Below are 21,299 nucleotides of genomic sequence, written 5' to 3'. Positions count from 1 at the left end.
TGTGTTTTCTGCAGCGTCTCCACTGAACCAAACAAGGGTCCTGCACCTTTCTGGTGCCGTTCAATTAGAGCAATGCAAAATGTATGGCTTCAATCGCACCGCACACAATTCGCATGTGATTTGCACTGGAATGTGTTGCAGTTCCTGTGCGAATCACATGTGATGTCCCACACCACATATATGTGAACCGAGGCTGAATATAAAGGGATGCATTTTTCTTGTACCTTTTTTTTAAACACAAAAGCGCTTCAAAAACTGCTCAGTGTGAAAGCAGCCTATTGGCCCGAAGGTGCTGAAAATAAATTCATATTCATTTTATTTCATGATATTAATTAAAAAGTCAAAAATAATACAATTATATATAACAAAACTGTATATATATTGAAAAAAAAAACTGTCTATTTCAGTTTTCAGCCAAATGCATCCTGAATTTTCGGTCCATGAATTTTCATTTCGATGCACCACTAATTTTGGGTACCGCTGGCTTGCGCAATTTTCAGACTTGACATGTTTGGTATCTATTTACTCAACATAAAGCCATCTTTTATATGTTGCTCAAAATTATATATCACATGGGGCTTGTTTGCACTAAAATTCAGTTTAATATATTTGTCCTGAAAACGTGAGTTTGAAAAATAACTGAAATAAAAATAATAATTGTGCAACATAAAAACTTCAAACTACCATTTTATTCCCCAGGGTCTCTGCTTTCAGAAAATATATACTTCTGGTGGGTTTACAGTCATTTCTAGCAAAACTATTACAATTCTGATTGTAACGTGAAGGAATGAAGACATCCCCCCGTACAGTAGCGTGGTTGACATAATTGTTGGTTTTTCCAGTGAAATCCTCTTCCAGCGGTGCTGAGCTCCCAGCACGACCTCCTCCTCCCCCCACACTGGACGGACAGGGAGGTGGTGTTCTCATCGCTTTGTTCGCCTGTTCGTGTTTCAATAAAGTTCAATGATCGGGAGCTCCGCAATAAACAAACATGGCGGCTGCCGGAGAGCTCGAGTAGAGGCGGGGGAACCGAGTCCTGTACCGAGCACCATGGAGGGGCCGGCAGGCTTCATGGAGGACAATGACGAGCACCGGGCGGTGACCGTCGTTGGCTCCGAGTTGGTGGAGAATTACACGGTGAGTGGGCGGGGCCTGGGCGGCCTGTGTTCTATATAAAGAGGCCCTGTCTTCGCCTGGCTGGTGCTCTGGATCCTTCCCACCCCGGTCACTCTTCGCAGGGGACGTTGAGAAAGCTGGGGCTATACACAGTAATCCACGATACCGGGTCCAAATTCACCTCCACTGCCCTCAATGTGTCCTGCAGATGACATAGAGTTCATTGGGACTCATTATCTACTTGCCTTCCAGAGGAATTAACCCGATTCTTGACCAGGCCATTTGTTTTGCGATTCGGTGCTGCATCCTTTACCTGACATTTGCGCTGTCATGCAACGCTGTACATTAACAAAATTTATGTATTTTTTTTCCCCACAAATAGAGCTTTCTTTCGGTGGTATTTGATCGCCTGCGCATTTTTTTTTTTTGCACTATAAAGAGAAAAAGACCAACAGTTTTGAGAAAAAAAATACATTTTTGACTTTTTGCTATAAAACATATTTAATAAAATTAGAAAAATACAATTTCTTCATAATTTTAGGCCAAATGTCTTTGCTAAGAAAAACCCCAATACGTGTAACTTAATTGGTTTACGTGACCGTTACAGCGTTTACAAATGGCGGAATATATACTGGGATTTTTTTATGCTAGTATTGGCGGCGATCAGTGACCTATATAAGCTCTAGTGAGCAGGGCTCTCTGTTTCCTCTTGTACCAAATTGTACTGTAACTGTAATGTCTGCCTTCATTTTATAAAGCGCTGCGCAAACTGTTGGCGCTATATAAGTCCTGTATAATAATAATATAGCGGGACTGCGGCAGGCATTCTGGAAACTGAATGCCACTGACCTCCCCAGTGACACTAATACAATGATCAGTGCTAATAACTCTGGGCAGGAAGGGGTTAACATCTTGGGCGACCAAAGGGTTAACTGTGTGCTGTGTTTTACTAGGGAGACTCGCTGTGCAGGGAGATACAAAACAGCATATCCAAGCTGACAGGAGAGAGACCTGTGTTGTTTACAGACCAGTCTCTCCCTTGTCAGCTTTACCTGACAATCGCTGAGTGCTGGGTATTGCGGTCATTGACACCGCTACGGTGGTGTGGGTAGGCCCCTTACCTGGAAATGCAAACACGTATTTATATGTGATTTTGCGCAGCCCTGTAGCAGTACTTCTTCTATAGGGCAGCGGGAAAGTGGTTAACACAGGACACTATATTAACCACTTCAGTACCGGGCACTTTTTCCCCCTTCCTGCCCAGGCCAATTTTCAGCTTTCAGTGCTGTTGCTACAGTCATGCAACACTATACCCAAACAAATAGAACGTTTTTTTAAATGGTATTTAATCGTCAGGAAAGGATAGTGTTGAGCTATCTTAATGCTCAGCAGAAACGCATCTGCTGAATGAGTAAATGATGCATCGGCCCCAATGAGAAACAAAACCTTTATTCCTTTAGGTTATCATCACCAGGGTGGATTTGATTTAAATCAAACTGATTTAAATCACTAGTCAGTAAGGCTTGATTTAACCACTTGCCTACCAGGCACTTATACCCCCTTATTTACCAGGCCAATTTTCAGCTTTCAGCGCTGCCGCACTTTGACAATTGCGCGGTCATGCAACATTGTACCCATATGAAATTTTGATCATTTTTTTCTCACAAATAGAGCTTTCTTTTGGTGGTATTTAATCGCCACTGGGCGCTTTACTTTTTGCGCTATAAATAAAAAAAGTGCAAAAAATTTAAAAAAAAAAAAAGTTTCTTTGTTTCTATTATAAAATTTTTCAAACAGGTAATTTTTCTCCTTCACTGATGTGCGTTGATGAGGCAGCACTGATGGGCACTGATAGGCGGCACTGATAGGCAGCACTAAAGGGCACTGATAGACAGCACTAATGAGGTGTCACGGATAGGCGGCACTAATATGCAGCACTGATAGGCGGCACTGATAGGTGACACTGATGATGGGTACTGATAGACGGCACTGACTGGCACAACCGCTGGGCACTGACTGATAGCACTGCTGGGCTGCACTGGTGGGTGGGCACAGGTGGGTGGCACTTCTGGGCACAGGTGGGTGCACTTCTGGGCACAGGTGGGCGATCTGCTGGGCACAGGTGGGCAGAGCTAGTGGGCGCACTGCTGGGCACAGGTGGGCAGAGCTAGTGGGCGCACTGCTGGGCACAGGTGGGCGGAACTTGCGGGTGGCACTGCTGGGCGCCGATCATCAGGGCACTGATGATCGGTGCCGATCCTCGCTCTGACAACTGCCGGTTCTCGGCAGTACTTTCCTCACGATCTGACAGCGTGAGGAAAGTGCAGCCGAGAACCGGCACTTGCATTTCCCTCTGATCAGCGTGTCATTGGACACCGCTGATCACGTGGTAAAAGGCCGCTGTGATTGGCCTTTTACCACATCACGTGATCAGCTGTGTCCGTGGACGTCATATGACGTCCACCCAGAACTGGCCGGCCGCAGTGCAGCCGTCATTCGGCTATCTGTGGTCGGCAACTAGTTAAATCCTAGTTTTATACATAAAGACTAATTCTTGCTGGTATAACTTTAATATGCAAGTAGATGAAGATTTTTAGAATAACAACTTTTCATATTAGTTTTTTTATCCCCAGTTTAATAGGTTAATCATTCATATTTGGACAACTTTTCTGTTGTACTTAGGAAGGAGAAAAATAATCATTACCTTAATAATAATTTAAATAGATTTATTCAACTGAAACCATAACATTACAGCATATGGTATTTGCTTAAACAAACATCCATGTTTGTTAACTAATTTGGCTAAACAAAATATATATATTTTAAGAAACTTAAACTGTCAGCCCCTTCCTCCTCACACTTAGTTTCACTTTCTTCTTGTGCAGATCTATTCCACTCCAAACAATCAGAACAATATTGTTTCTATTCTATTCACTGAACTTCTTGAAACTTAGCACTGAAGGGGTTGATTCTGTATTCATAGGTTTGTAGAAGTTAGGATTAAGGTCTTTTTCTTAACTCTGATAATATCTTGTAGGCAGAGAAACTGCCCAATAATCTTACAAAAACCTCTGGAAGAGCATGACATTGTGAATGGATTAATGGAATTTATTTACCAAAAAAATTAAACATATACAGCCTTATTCTACATAATTAAAAAACTAATTTTTATTTCATGATGGAAAAATTTTTGGATGGTAATATATTTTTCTCAAAAAAGCATTTTATTTAAGAAAATCAGATTTAAATCAGAAAAATCTGTTTTTTGTTTTTTTTTGTTTTGTTTTTTTTTTAAAAAAATCATTGATTTTTATCCACCCTGATCATCGCACACGGTAGCACTTGGGTGCTCTGTACAAGCGCATGCTGCCGTTTAAAGGATGAGTTCACGTTTAAAAAAATAAAATCGAATAAAATAATAAATGCACATGCATTGTAAGTAAAAAAAAAAATGTGCATTTATTTTTTTGGTTTTTAGAAGCCTGGAAAGCATTGCATCGGCGATCAGCAGATTGCTTCACTGGTTTAATGCTGGACTTCTGTGGACTGTCGGAATAATCTGTCTGTCTGTACATTGTACGGGCAGACTGTTTCACACTGACAGGAAGAATCAATGAACTACCAGAGTGCTCAACAGCGCTGTGATAGTTTTTTTGAGAACTACAAGCTGACATCCACAAAGGATGCCTGTACTTGTAGTTGATTCATTCACAGAACTCTGTGACTGGATGGCGCAGTCATATGGATGGAGTCCTACACAGCTGCGCTCTGTTCAAAAAGTGACAGCGGATGCAGGGAACTTCTCTCCATACTTCTGTCACACAGAGGGCTTTGATAGCCAAGCTGCTGCAGGAGTGGGAATGTGTTACATGTTCCACCCTAAAAACGGGTGGAACATGTAACATGTTCCCGAAGGTGAACTTATCCTTTTTATGCCTGAAGATTACATAAATCCCAGAAAGCATTAAATATTTTCTGGAAGCAGACACCCTAGAGAGTAAAATAGTGGTAGTTCCAATCTTCTATGTCACATGAGATTACCGCAAAGGTCTAGTAAATACAAAATGTCAGTAAAAAACACACTTAAGTTAATTTTAGGGCACAAAAAGGCAATAAATTACCCACTTTTGTGGTAAAATATAAAAGATGAGGTTGCACTGAGTAAATGGATACCCAACATGTCAAACCTTAAATTTGCGTGTGCTCTTGAAATGACGACAAACTTTATCCTATATTTTCTATAAAGCCCCCTATAGGTCATCAGTTTAGAGATACTGGTGCTAGAATTATTGCGTGTGCCGTGATATGTAACATGTATATCGCAATTGATGTTTTCACACGTGCCCCGACCTGTGTGCGTTTATACTTGTATGTGGGGGTACAAGTATTTTTTTGGGGGGGAGCGAAAGTTATATGCTTGGGTGTAACTTTGCAATTTTTTACAATAAAAAATAAAAAAAATCTTTTTTTTTCCATCAAAAGGGGACAAATGTGGTGATTTTTTGGTGAAAAGTTCTCTTTGAGACATCAGGGTCTAAAACAGGGCTCAAAATTTCAAGTTCTGAGCTACTAGCCAGGGTTTAAGGGTTACTTGCCACTAGTTGCCCTGCCCAACCCCTACTCTGCCCCACCCCTAAACATGCCCTCGTACATTCTCATGAAATGACACTGTTAAATGTTTTATGCAGGATAAAGTTACAAAAATAAGTATTAACAACAACTTTAACAATATTAACATAAAGCAATGTAAACATAAAAGGAAAATAGGTGCTTTACAAAAATAGGGAAACAAACTATTGGGTGTAACTGCTGAAATCATTTATAAACTTAAGAGCATTTTTTTTATCTTTACAATCACACATAAGGGACTTTTTCTAAGTGAAAGTGTGGCATTAAGAGAAAATCAAGCAGAGCTTTCTTTGATACCTGTGACGCATAGTGCAATAACTGCCGAAAGAGCATTGACTTACAGTGCACAGTTCATCTGATTCAGGTGCCTTCTTTCTCTCGTGATGTTGGCGGGGGGGCGTGCAGCAATGTTGTGTCTAGGGATGCACCGATACCGTTTTTTTTTATTGGCGAGTACGAGTACTGATACTTTCAGTCAAGTACTCGCAGATTACATATACTTAACCGATACTCAATACAAAATCTATGGACGCAAATTGCACTGCAAAGAATAGCATGCATTTTGAACAGGATTGCAATCCCTGTTCAAATCGCACCACTTCTCCTGTGTGAACCCAGGTTTGTCATAGCCTGAGTTCACACAGGAATGGTGCTGGGAGGTTTCCTTCATTGGAGAGCAGGATGGATTTGGTTTAAATTAAGTTGATTTAGATCACTAGTGAAAAGGTTCAATTTAAGTCATAATTTTTAAAGAGCAACTGCCGTCTGACCCGCTGTTGACTCACTGATAGTCCCATTCACTTTAATGGGACAGCTGGTGATGCGGCAAGAACACAACAAAGTGAGGGGCATGGCGTGAGCAGGTGAGTGGATTCCTGCTAACAGGCGCTGCCATGATGGATCTAAAATGACAGGTGCTCTTTAAATGTAAAGAATCCGACTCATTCTTGCTGGTAGTTAGAATCTTTTTAGAATAATAGGCTGTCATGTTAGTAAAACAGCGATATCGGAAACAATTTTAGGTTAATCACACATAGCTAAAGAACTACTCAAATTCTTCTATTTCATGTTTTTTCTCATGGTTACTGTGAAATTGTGTGACTGCATGAATGCAGTGCATGTTATCTCAGCTTGTAGAGCTTGGATTCATTGAATGAGTTTACCAAAAATGTAAATATTGCATATTATACAACCTCATGTTACATAACTAAGCTCCATTTCATGCTGAATAGGCTAAATTATTATTGTATCTTAAATAGAAAACTATCTTTTTAGATAGAGTTTTACTCCAAAAGCATTTTATTAAAATAAATTTTCTAAAAATGAAAACAATCTGATTGATTTAAATAAAAAAAAAAAAAATTAAAAAAATCTGATTTAAATAAAAAAAAATCATTTTTTTTTTCTTTTAAATCATCGATTTTTATCCACCCTATCGGAGAGTCAGTTTGTGGGGATGTATACTATGGAGACACATGCTCCATATTCTCAGTGGTAGGAGAGGAGAGAAAGTGGCGGGAATTTGAAATCCCTGCCGCTTTCTCTCCTCTCCTTTCAGGGATCAAGGGGTTCACTCATAACAAAGACCAGTAACTAGTGGTGTACCACAAGGCTCTGTACTAGGTCCTGTTGTATTTAGTTTATATGTAAGTGGTATAATTAAAGGTTTGTTAGGTAAGGTATGTCTTTTTGCTGATGACACAAGGGTATGCAACAGGGTTGATATCCCTGGAGGTCTTTCTAACATGCAACATGATTTGGCATTGCTGGAAGATTGGTCAAAAAAGTAGAAATTGCAGTTCAATGTTTCTATATGTAAAATAATGCACCTAGGGAAAAAGAATCCCTTGAGAGGGTACATTGTTGGTCAAGACTTCAGGGGAAAAGGGCATGGGGGTACTTATTTCATATGATTGCAAAATGGGAAAACAGTGTGGCCAGGCAGTGGGGAAAGCAAATAGAATTCTAGGATGCATCACTAGAGGGGTCACCAACAGGAGAAAGGAGGTCCTGATTCCCCTATATACAACCCCTGGCAAGAAGTATGGAATCACCACTCTTAACATTAAAATGTTAATTTATTTGTGTAAGAAAAAAAAACTAATCAAAGACATGCCTCAAAACTATTTTCATTCCAACCCTCTGGCTTTAAGAAACGCTTAAAAAAAAAAAAAAAAGAAAAAAAAAGAAAACTGTAGTCAGCTGCAACTGTTTTTGCAGATCAAGCAGAGGAAAAAAATGTGGAATTCTGAGGAAAATATTATGGAATCATGAGAAAAAGCACTACAGTACACCACTAGTAATTTTGTTGCACCACCTCTGGCTTTTATAACAGCTTAAATTCTCCAAGGCATGGATTTAACTAACGAGAAACAGTATTCTTCATCAGTCCGGCTCCAACTTTCTCTTATTGCTGTTGCCAGATCAGCATTGCAGGATGGAGCCTTGTCATGGACCATTTTCTTTAAAGTGTTACTAAACCCACAACAGTAAAATAGGTCTGTATATGCAGTAAAGCATGCTTGTTATACTCACTGTGGAACCTAAGGGGTTAATCCTTTGCTTTGTGTAAGACCATTTGATTCTGTCTTCTCTGCCCCTCCTCTTGTTCAGATGTCCACCTAATAAGACAGATTGAACCCGTAGCCACATGCATATGCTCAGTTTATTGCTAGAGAGTGGCGTGTTGTTGTTTTGTTTTTTTCTTGGGAGGGTGCATGTAATAAGCACAGGGCCAAAAAGCACTGTCCAGAAAGAGTTCAGGGGTTTTGCATCCTCCTAGAGCAGAAAGAAAACTCCTACAAGCTTTAACCAGTGCTCTGCTGAAGTCCCAAGACTGCTCTAACTACTGATGAGAAAAGGTATTTAGCAGTTTTTATTTTCTAAAATAATTGCATTTCCATGTTCTGTGTACTGTGGTAGACCAGATAGAGTGAATGAGGGTCCTGGCTTTAGTAACATTTTAATTGCCACCATAGATTTTCTTATAAAACAAGTTGAAGGGAAAGAAGACCTAAGAAAGAAGGTAACTTTTATGATCACTGTGAGATACTGTACAATTTCAATGGCATGACCTGCAAATAGTCTGGACTTCAATCCAACTGAAAATCTATGATTATATCAATAAAATATTCTTAGGGTAATGCAGGAAACCCAGCAGGACCCAAAAAATTAACAGGGAGCAAAGTTAAAGTCCACTATTGCACCAAAGTAAGGTGTGGATCACAGCACCCAAATATACACAAGTTGAAGGGAAAGAAGCCCTAAGAAAGAAGGTAACTTTGGTGATCTAAGTAACACATTTCATTACAGAACCATGAAAAAATCAACAAAATGAAAAAGATTTTTCAGTAGAAAAATATACACCTCCACCCATCACCATTAAAAGTTTGACAATGTTGTCAATTAAAACCAAAGAGTCTGGACTGAAAGTGACTTAAGGGCAATGTCTGACCATCAGCAATATCATGTCTTATATCCTGAACCTCCGTTCAAAAGTGAACATAAAAAGCTTAAACAATGTATCAACTCGAAAGGAGGAAAATGATAAGACCTAATGCTGAGGATAGCAGCTCTCCGGATCCTGGGATGGCTGGTCTATTTTTCCACGTCTGTATCCTAGTCTTTTTTTTTTTTTTGTTTATAATTTTCTAGATTTGATTACTAATTGTAGATTTTAATATTTGGAACAGCATGGATTGTCTTTATCTAACGTTGCTGACTGAAGCAGGTATTTGGAGCTACCTACTGCCTGAAATGTGTGTAATTCGCAAAGTCTATAAAGTGAAGTTTGGTTGGCACAACCTACTGGACTTGAGGAAGCTTGTGTCTAAACAAGCAGTCAAAACGTGTTACAGTAGCATCCACAGTCATGGGGTCCTTGGTACTGTGTCTTGATGTCTGGAGAGTACGGTCATGAATGGCGGTGAAGTGAGGCTGAGTACTGGAAAGCCCTTTCTGCGCATGTGCAACGGAGGAAGCGATGTGAGACTGGAAAGGAGAGTTGTGTTCTGTTTGGCCACGGAAGGATGCTGCATCCACCTGGCGGTATCCATACTCCGGGTCACTGAGACTACCTGCACATGAGTTGGAGACACGGACCTTGTAATGCCAGAAGGCTACATCTGACAGGTGATAAGTACTGTTTGAACTGTCAAGGAGTTTGCTCCATGCTCACAGGGAGGCAGTATTAAGCCTCGGTTACCTTTTTAATGTGTGGCTCTGAGTGAACTTACAATCAGTATGCCATCATGTGGATATTGCCTTATCAAGTCTTTGTCTTTTTCATCTGGATTTATATTGTTGAGAACGTGATACCTCCAAATTATCTGTGGGACCATTTTACCTGATATTGGACTTAAGAGACATCTAATGTATATGCTTTATATCATAAAAGCCATTTACTGCACTGCATACGGGCTAAGTTAACTGCTAAAATAAATGTGCTGGCTTGATAATTCCATCAGCTGCTTGTCAAGTGCATTTATCCAGCCTTTAAGGCCATTCTCAAATCTTCTCTTTGCTTCATTGCTACTGTTTGGATACATTATATCAGCTGTTTGCATTTATGTGAGAGAGGTTTATACAGTGTTGCAAAGCAGCTGTCAGGGATCTCCTCGATCCCTGCCGCGATAGTCCCGGCGCAGGCGCACTGCTCCGCCCTGTACACGGGCACTAGGTCCGGGCCGGCCGCGGCGTTCGAGTTCGCGCATGCGCAGTAGAAGCCGCGACCGCCCGCTGGGCACCAATGGCAGCGCAGGGCGGGATCTTTAAATGTCCCTGAGCTGTCATTTCGTTGCCTTCTGGTCTTACCTGCTTCCTGTGATTCTGAACCTGTGCCTTGTAAGTTTATTGACCCGGATTGTTCTTGACCTGCTGATTTCTCCTGCCCAGACCCTTGCTTTGCCTGACCTCTCTCCCTGGATGCCCCTCATTAGATCTGACCTACTGTTGCTGACCTGGCGTGTGACCCGACGATTCTCTGCCTGCTCCCTTGTACCTTACCGTCCTCTACGTTACCAACTCGGCCTGTCTGACTTCGCACTTGCTCAGCCATCCATCCATCCATCCATCCCATCGGGGTCACCTGACCTCCTCACATCTGGCTCTCCCTGGTTGGAGCCCCTGGCGAACACCCCTACCACTGACAGGTGTGCTCAGTAGTGGCGACCTGGTCTCGGGGTACTACAAGTCCATCCCCACCATCAGGGGCCCTGGTGAACAAGTACCCTGGGGCTTAGACTCCGCGCTCTGGGCACGCCTGACCAGTGGAGTGCTAGTGGTGCCGCTCGGCGGTCGCTCACAGCAGCTGCTATCCTCAGCATTAGGTCTTATCGGTTTCCTCCTTTCAAATTGATACATTGTTTAATCTTTTTATGCTCAGTTTTGAGCAGAGTTGCATGATCTAAGACATGATATTGTTGATGGTCAGACATCAACCCAAAGTCACTGTCCGTCCAGACTCTTTGGTTTTAATTGGCAACATTGTCCAACTTTTAATGGTGATGGGTGGAGGTGTATATTTTTCTACTGAAAAATCTTTTCCATTTTGTTGATATTATTATTTTTTATTTTTTTTTATGGTTCTCTAATAAAATTTGTTACTTGGTCAAACTATTTAGATCACCAAAGTTACCTTCTTCCTTAGGGCTTCTTTCCCTTCAACTTGTTTTATAGCTATATTTTAGGTACTGTGATCCACACCTTACTTTGGTGCAATAGTGGACTTTAACTTTGCTCCCTGTTAATTTTTTGGGTCCTGCTGGGTTTCCTGCATTACCCTAAGAATATTGTATTGATATAACCATAGATGTTCAGTTGGATTGAGGTCCAGACTATTTGCAGGCCATGCCATTGAAACTATACAGTATCTCACAGAAGTGAGTACACACCTCACATTTTTGTAAATATTTTATTATATCTTTTCATGTGACAACACTGAAGAAATGACACTGCTGAAATAGCAAAAGATCCGCTCCAGGTGAGTGCCGAATCTTCATAACCCCTCCATAGACACGCAGGTGCTGGCCCGATCCGTGATCACAGATGTAATGGAAAAACAGAATGGTTGGCCACACAAACAGCAAGCAATGTGGTGGATGAAATCCTTTATTGGAATCCTTTACATGCAGTGTGATAAGAACATGACAGCTCCAAGACAGGACAGAGGAGCAGTAGATGTTTCACATGAACACATGCTTAGTCAGTCATTAGTGATTTTTCACTTGTCAGAGGAAGCTTTAAGCAGAATATAACTGCTGACAATTGGCAATTAAACTTGAATCAGAAATAACATAGTATACAAATCACATGACACAACTTTAAAACATGATACATATACTGACAGAAATGAAAACGCACCTGTGATATGCGTCGTACCTAGAACAAATCACAGATATATAAACTTTGGAACTGGCATAATAAGCAGGGATACATAAAACCCTTATTGTGTACGGTGGAGACAGGAAGGAATAAGGGGGGGGGAACCCTAAATATAATAATGAAAATTATATGTAATAAAGAAAAATAAAATTAACCCTACTTATAAAAATGAGTAACATTCCCACTCTGCATTCATCCCTTGAGGGATGCTGTCTGTAAATGAAAAATCCCCCAAAATTCCCGTTTGCACAGAACACAAAAGGTGTCACCGCCTCTAGCAGGAGTCCTAACCCTTTCTATCATTTGGTGCCAACTATGGAACAATTGCCACCATGTGAAGAGTTGAAATGTCTAGATACGTTGGTGGAATGATTATTTCTCACATCACCCAGATGTTCACAAACCGATCCTTCAGCTTTCTGCTCGTTCGTCCTACATAGTGTCTGACAAGCAAGGCAGGTGATGAGATAAATTACATATTTGGTGTTGCAATTAAAAAACATTTTAAATGTGAAAAACCTTTCCATTACTGGTATAACAAAAACTATTCCCTGTAATCATGTGGGAACAGCACAAGCAATCCAGTGCACCACATTTAAAATTGTCCTGAAAGTGAAGCCAAGGAGTAGATGAAATCGATGTTGGATTGAAAAAACTTGGGGATCAGGTCCTGCCAGGAGAAGGTGCCCTTCTGGAAATAATGTTAATACCCTTGTTCAGGATGGGGGTCTATTTGGGAGTTTTTAGCTCCAAGGAAGCACAATCTATTGTTCCTGACTATCCTATTCTACCTACATTTTACCATCTTCCTAAACCTCATAAGAGACTTGACCCCCTCTTAGGTCACCCCATAGTGACTGGCATTGTTTGTTTGAATGAGAGGCTTAGTTAGTGGTTGGATGGACAATTACAGCCTTTAGTGAGTAGGTTGCCAGGATCTCTTAGAGATTCTAACCATTTTACAGGTCATGCAGGATGTAATTTGGGATGAGAGTTACATCTGGCTTACATGTGATGTAGCTAGTTTGTACTCTTCAATCCCACATAATTTAGCCTATGTAGCGGTTATGTTCTATCTGCAGAACTATACTGACCTATCTCCTGAGCATTGCAGATTTACTGTGCAGGTTTTGGAATATTTGTTGCAGCATAATTATTTTGTTTTTGATCATGTTTTCTATCTACAGAGGTGTGGGGCAGCGATGGGGGCTAAGTTTTCGCCCTCACTCACCAACCTATACATGGGTTGGTGGGAGCTGTACCACATTTTTGCTGGTAGTAACCCATTCAGTGGTCAGATCATAACATATTATAGATATATTGATGATCTGTTGTTGATCTGCAATGGTAGGGAGATGCAGCCAGACATGTTCCTGGAATAATTGAATCAGAACTGTAATTTGTTCTTTACTGGTCAGTCTCATAAAGATACAATTGTATTCCTGGATGTATGTTTGGTTGCAACAGATCAACAAGTTAGTACCAAATTATATAGGAAACCTCTGGCAGGTAACAATCTCCTTTTAGCACGATCAAGCCACCCCAGACATACCATTAAAGGAATACCAGTGGGACAGTTTTTGCACCTATGACGTATATGCAGTGATACATCAGATTTTGAACGGGAATCACAATCTGTTTCATCTGTTTATAGAGTGAGGATATCCTAAAGTGGGCTCTTGATTGAACCTATGGTATTGCAAAACAAAAAGATAGATCAGAGATACTTAGAGGTACTAGGAAAAATCAATCAGATAAATTTTAGTCCTTTTGGGTTTTGTCTTACAGTTCATAATTTGGACAAATAAACAATATAATCAAATATTTACCGATTTTATACAATGACAATATTTTTTCCAAAATCCTGAACAAGAGTATTAACATTATTTCCAGAAGGGCACCTTCTCCTGGCAGGACCTTATCCCTAAGTTTTTTTCAATCCAACATCGATTTCATCTACTTCTTGGCTCCACTTTCAAGGCAATTTTAAATGTGGTGCATTGGATTGCTTGTCCTGTTCCCACATGATTACAGGGAATAGTTTTTGGTATACCAGTAATGGAAAGGTTTTTCACATTTAAAATGTTTTTTAATTGTAAGACCAAATATGTGATTTATCTCATCACCTGCCTTGCTTGTCATACACAATATGTTGGACGAACGACCAGAAAGCTGAAGAATCGGTTTTGTGAACATCTGGTTCATGTGAGAAACAATTGTTCCACCAATGTATCTAGATATTTCAACTCTTTACATGGTGGTGATTATTCCATAGTTGGCATCCAAGTGATAGAAAGGTAAGGACTCCTGCTAGAAGGGGTGACACCTTTCATGTTCTGTGCAAACGGGAGTTTTTTTTTGGACTTTTCATTTGCAGACACGCATCCCTCAAGGGCTGGTGGGATGTTACTCATTTTTATGAGTAGGGTCGATTTTTTTATTTATTTATTTATTTTTTTCATATAATTTTTCATTATTTATATTTAGGATTGTTTGTTTTTTTTCCTTCCTGTCTGCACCGTAAACAATAAGGGTTTTTTGTAGCCGTGCTTATTATGCCAGTTCCAAAGTTTATATATCTGTGATTTGTTCTAGGTACGATGCATATTAGAGGTGCATTTTCATTTCTGTCAGTATATGTGTCATGTTTTTAAAGTTGTCATGTAATTTGTATACTGCGTTATTCCTGATTCAAGTTTAATTGCCAATTGTCATCAACTGTTATATTCTGTTTAAAGCTTCCTCTGACAAGTGAAACTCAGTAATGACTAAGCACGTGTTCGTGTGAAACGCGTCTACTGCTCCTCTGTCCTGTCTTGGAGCTGTCATGTTTTTATCACATTGCATGTAAATGATTTCATCCACCACACTGCTGTTTGTGCGGCCAACCATTCTATTTTTCCATTGCATATGACACATTGCTACAATGTAAAGTAGTGAGTGTACAGCTTGTATAACAGTGTAAATTTGCTTTCCGCTTGAAATAACTCAACACACTGCCATTAATGTTTAAACCACTGGCAACAAAAGTGAGTACACCCCCTAAGTGAAAATGTCCAAATTGGGCCCAAAGTGTCAACATTTTTTGTGGCCACTATTATTTTCCAGCACTGCCTTAACCCTCTTGGGCATGGAGTTCACCAGAGCTTCACAGGTTGCCACTGGAGTCCTCTTCCACTCCTCCATGATGATATCACATAGCTAGTGGATGTTAGAGACCTTGCGCTCCTCCAGCTTCCATTTGAGGATGCCCCACAGATGCTCAATAGGGTTTAGGTCTGGAGACATGCTTGCCCAGTCCATAACCTTTACCCTCAGCTTCTTTAGCAAGGCAGTGGTCGTCTTGGAGGTGTGTTTGGGGTCGTTATCATGTTGGAATACTACCCTGTGACCCAGTCTCCGAAGGGAGGGGATCATGCTCTGCTACAGTATGTCACAGTACACGTTGGCATTCATGGTTCCCTCAATGAACTGTAGCTCTCCAGTGCCGGCAGCACTCCCACCACCATGCTTGACTGTAGGCAAGACACACTTGTCTTTTTACTCCTCACCTGGTTTTCGCCACACACGCTTGACACCATCTGAACCAAATAAGTTTATCTTGGTCTCATCAGACCACAGGACATGGTTCCAGTAATCCATGTCCTTAGTCTGCTTGTCTTCAGCAAACTGTTTGCGGGCATTCTTGTGCATCATCTTTAGAAGAGGCTTCCTTCTTGGACGACAACCATGCAGACCAATTTTATGCAGTGTGTGGTGTATGGTCTGAGCACTGACAGGCTGACCCCCTCACCCCTTCAACCTCTGCAGACATGCTGGCAACACTCATACATCTATTTCCCAAAGACAACCTCTGGATATGATGGGGAGCACATGCACTCAACTTCTTTGGTCGGCCATGGCGAGGCCTGTTCTGAGTGGAACCTATAATGTTAAACCGCTGTATGGTCTTGGCCACCATGCTGCAGCTCAGTTTCAGGGTCTTGGCAATCTTCTTATAGCCTAGGCCATCTTTATGTAGAGCAACAATTCTTTTTTTCAGATCCTCAGAGTTATTTGCCATGAGGTGCCATGTTGAACTTCCAGTAACCAGTATGAGAGTGTGAGCGTGATAAAACCAAATTTAACACATCTGCTCCCCATTCACACCTGAGACCTTGTAACACTGAGTCACATGACACCGGGGAGGGAAAATGGCTAATTGGGGCCAATTTGGACATTTTCACTTGTGTACTCAACTTTGTTGCCAGCGGTTTAGACATTAATGGCTGTGTGTTTATTTTGAAGGGACAGCAAATTTACACTGTTATACAAGCTGTACACTCACTACTTTACATTGTAGCAAAGTGTCACTTCTTCAGTGTTGCCACATGTAAAGGTATAATAAAATATATACAAAAAAATGTGAGGGGAGTACTCACTTCTGCAAGAGTGTGTGTGTGTGTGTGTGTGTGTGTGTGTGTGTGTGTGTGTGTATAAATTGACAGTGCTATATAAGTACCTGTAATAAATAAAAAATAAACTTCTGTAAGAAACTGTCTTTTGTTATAGGAAATATTTTTTTACGGCTTTTGCCCTGTGGCAAGATGCATTATCATCCTGAAAAAATGATGTCGTCTTCCTCCTTACTGAACATCCTTCCAATTGATGGAATATGAAAAGTGTTCACAATCTTAATATAAACTTGTACTTTTATTGAAGATTTAATGACTGTCATCTCCCCCGTGCCTTTACCTGACATGCAAACCCATATCATCAATGATTGTGGAAATTTGCCTGTTTTCTTCGGGCAGCTGTCTTTCTACATTTCATTGGAATGGTACCAAACAAAAGTTCATGCATCATCACCCTGCCCAATGCAGATTTGTGATTCATTACTGAATATCACTTTCATCCAGTCATCCACAGTCCATGATTGCTTTTCTTTAGCCCACTTTAACCTAGTTTTTTTTTTTTTTTTTTTTTTTGTTTAGGCATTGATGGTTTTCATTTGGCTTTTCTGTATGTAAATCCCATTTCCTTTAGGCAATGTTTTTTAGTTCGGTCACAGACATTGACTCCAGTTTCTGCCCATTTGTCTTGTGCATTTTCAAGGCATATTGCATTGTTTTTTTTCTATCTTGTTGCTTTGAGGTCTTCCTTGGTCTACCAGTACACTTCCCTTTTTATAACCTTTTCATTTGATTTGTACTCGGTCCAGATTTTAGACACAGCTGACTGGGAACAACCAACATCTTTTGCAACATTCTGTGATGATTTACCTTCTGAAGAAGTTTTATAATCCTCTGCTTTGTTTCAACTGACATCTCTTGTGTTGGAGCCAGGATTCATGTCAATCAGCTTGGTGCAACAGCTCACCAAGGTGTTCAAGCACTTTTTTAACTGTAGACTAGTTACAAAAGTACATGGTGATTCCATAATATTTTCCTCAGAATAAAGTGATTCCATATTTTTTCCTCTGCTTGAGTTGCAAAAACAGTTGCAATTGACTACAGTTTTCTTTCTTTTTTATTTTTTTAAGTGTTGTGTTAAAGCCAGAAGGTTGAAATGTTAAATGAAAATCATTTTGAGGCATGTCTGTGATTTTTTTTTTTTTTTTTTTTTCTTTCCTATACAATTAAATGAACATTTTCCAAGAGTGGTGATTCTATACTTTTTGCTAGGAGTTCTAGATCTTTAGACCTCATTTAGGTCTGGAAACCTCACATACAAAAAGATATTGATGAGATAAAACGAGTCCAGAGATGAGTAACAAAAATGGTGAAAGGTCTGGGGGGGATAAAACCTATCAAGAGCGACTTCAGGAACTTAACATGTACAGTCTGAAGGAATGAAGCGAAAGGGGAGACATGATTGAAACATTTTAAATACATCGAGGGAATGAATGAGGGCAGTATTTTCAACAAGAACAAATCAAGAACACACGGACATGACCTTTAAAATAACTGGAGGAAAGTTCAAAACTAAACTCCAAAAGTACGATTTTACTGAAAGAGTAGTTGCTGCTTGGAATAAACTTCTAGCAGAGGTAGTGAGCCAGTCCGTAGTAAATAACTTCAAATGTGTGGGACAAGCATAGATCTACACTCAGACAAATAAGTTGGCTCATCCTCAGCTCTCTGGGGACTCTCCCACCTCATTGGATGAGACAGCAGCTCAAGCCATTGGCTCCTGCTGTTGTCAATCACAGCCAGTGAGTAGAGAGAGTTTGGGGCTGAGTCCTGGCTCTGTGTGTGAATAGACAGAGCAGTGGCTCAGGATTGAGCCTGCTCAGGTGCCCCCAAAGCAAGCAGCTTGCTGTTGGGGCACTTGACAGGACAGTGAGGCCAGGACTGCCAGCAGGCGGCCCTAGAAGCAGAGGATTGGGGCTACTGTGTGCAGAAACACTGTGCAGAGCAGGTCAGTATGTTTGTTATTGCCCTTCACTTCTTGTCCCATAGCCAAAACAGGAAAAGAAGGGGAATCTCTGGTTGTCACTAGGGACAAGCACATGCATGTTTGAATCCTAGTCCAAGTCCACCAGGAAGCTATCACCTGTACCAGGCTGATCACCTAAGGCTAGGGCATTCCTCACCCCTCAGGCCACCTGTATACATGGGAAAGCCTCAGGTGCTTATAACTGGCCCAGTGCAGCGGTAGCTTCCTGAAAGGCTTTCTCGGGTGGGTTTGAACTAGGATCCAAACATGTCTGATCTCATCCCTAGCTGTAACAAGGGTCACTGGATATGGTGGTATTGGAAGATTTACTCTGTTCTAGTGGCAACTCACAATTTGAATTTTTCTTTTACTTTCACTTTCATTTATAACCGTAAGTAGAACAAATAGTGTAGGACACAGACCGCAATAAAAATCAGACCGGTTCTAATCTCTGTCCAAAACTTGTTGCATTGTAGTGGCTGCAGATCTCCTGCATCCTCTTGCTGCTACTTCCAGTCTACATACAGGCCTCTTGCACACAGTTCTGATGTTTGAGCATCAGCATTCCTGGACATAATTTCAGGCATTTGTGTTACGCAAAGGGGTGAAGAAGGTTCAGAAGGACGGTATTTTCATTCTGAAACTAAAATCAAGAACACAATTACATGACCTAAACTAACTGGAGGAAAGTTCAAAACTAATCTCAGAAATATTATACTGAAAGAGCAGTTGATGCTTGGAGTAAATGTCCAGCAGAGGTAATGAGTCAGTCAACATTAAATAGCTTTAAACATGGTTGGGACAAGCATAGATCTACACTCAGGCAAAAAAGTCAATTTAAAAAAACTCCCCAAAAAATGGGCAGACTCCATGGACCTCTTTCTTTATCTGTTGTCATTTATCTATGTTTATGAGTATGTGCATTTGAGTGTACAGTACATTCCTGTCGGCAAAATCTATGAGCACTTAAAATATTCATGCTCATTTCTGCGTATTTGCACAAAAATTGGATTTTTTTTTTCTCAATACCTGTAAAATCCATTCCTTTTTGTGTACATCATGTAACACAGAGGAGGCCATAATAATGACTGTGGGTTATATGTCACCTATAGGTGAATGGACAGGGGCTGACCAGTCAAGCAGGAAGTCCTCCCCCATGTAACACTCAGTTTTTTGTAACATGCAATAAAAATTCAAAAAGAGGGGAGGGACATCTGTGTTCTGTGATGTACTCCAAGAAATGAATTTTACAGGTAAGTATTTAGAAAAGTTTCAATTTTCTTTCTCGTACATTATGAGACACAGAGCAGGCCATAATAATGACTATGTGGGACGTCCCAAAGCAGTAACCTTGAGGGGCGGGTGATATTACAATAACCAACATCCCAAAAGGAAGATAGTCAGCTGTATGTAAAACACTGCTGCCAAAGGCAGAATCCTCCGTGGCTCTGACATCCACCTGGTAAAACTTTGTGTATGTATGAACCAAAGACCATGTAGTAGCCTTGCAAACCTGAGCAACTGACGCCTGGTGGCGGATAGCCCAAGATGCCCCCACACTTCTGGTAGAGTGTGCTTTCACCTGCAAGGGTGGAAACTTGCTTTTCAACCATAGGCTTGAATGATTAACAAATCCATGTAGAAATAGTTGATTTGGATGCCGCCTGTCCTCTCCCAGGACCATCCAACAAAATAAACAAGGAATCAGTCTCTCTAATCTGTACCGTTATTTTTAACTGCTTCCCGACTACTCTACAGCAGAAATACTGCTACAAGGTGGCATGGGTGTGCAAAATCACGTGTATTTGTGATTTTGCATTTCCAGCTAGGGGGCGAGCGAGCGCCCTACCCTCGCCGCCATTCGCGGCCGCAGCTGTCACCAGGTCCCAGCTGGTAATTACTGAGCATCTCCGACTAGGAGGAAGACTATTTTGTTTACTAACAGTCTTCCTCCCTGTCAGCTTGGGCACATTGCTCTGGATGGCTTGTTCCCCTCAAAACCCATCCCAGAGTTTTTATTTTTACATTATTTTTAATGCATTTTCTATACAGCTGAGCTGCAATATGTAGGTGGGGTGTTATGTGGGTGAGACTTTGGCTTTAGTGTAGGTGGAGACAGGGAACCCCATTATCTCTTATTGCCTGGGGCCCCATGAGTTGTCAGTCCACCCCTGCAGCCTACACATACAGTATGATTACCACCCCCTGCCCACATTACCTGCTGCCCAGTGATCAGCAGCCCTTGGAGGAGGTGGGGTGGCAGTCATACTGTGTGTGTGTATATATACAGTCCCATATGAGCGATCAGTGATCGTGTATCATGTGCTGGATGGACGACAGGAGGGAGAGTCCAGAGAACACAACACAGCTCACCTCCTCCTGGCTCTTTCCTCTCTACTTTTTCTAGGAAGTGTAATGTGGATTTTGGGAAGGGGTGGTATTTGCTAGTAGGAATGGGGGAAATATGTGCTAGTAGGATAGAGTGGGGAGAGAAAGGGAAGACAGAAGAGAGTGAGAGAATTACATATATATGTGTGTATATATATATATACAGTTGCAAGAAAAAGTATGTGAACCCCTTGGGATTATGTGGAGTTTTGCATGAATTGGGCATAAAATGTGCTCTGAATGTCATCTAAGTCACAACAATAGAAGAACACAGTCCGCTGAACATAATACTGCACAAACATTAGATGTTGCCATGGTTTAATTGCACATAACATGTAAACATTTACAGTGCAGGGAGGAAAAAGTAT

The 21,299-nt window shown here is 40.9% G+C and overlaps 1 protein-coding gene across 1 annotated transcript in view; it reads left to right on the top strand.

Annotated features, from left to right (window-relative positions):
• The first annotated feature begins 950 nt into the window (after window positions 1-950).
• The window catches only part of NISCH (nischarin), a 139,240-nt gene continuing 118,891 nt past the window's right edge, over window positions 951-21,299 (top strand). Inside the window, exon 1 of the mRNA XM_089681926.1 lies at window positions 951-1,137. Within this exon, the coding sequence (XP_089538052.1) occupies window positions 964-1,137 (174 nt within the window). The 5' untranslated portion in view covers window positions 951-963. The remainder of the gene's footprint in view (window positions 1,138-21,299) is intronic.

Source organism: Staurois parvus, unplaced genomic scaffold, assembly GCF_062004578.1.
Source record: "Staurois parvus isolate SC_StPar_1 unplaced genomic scaffold, SC_StPar_1.0 ptg000282l, whole genome shotgun sequence".
Taxonomy (NCBI): Eukaryota; Metazoa; Chordata; class Amphibia; order Anura; family Ranidae; genus Staurois; species Staurois parvus.
The sequence above is the reverse complement of the archived record's forward strand: the minus strand, read 5'-3'. Positions and strand labels throughout refer to the sequence as shown.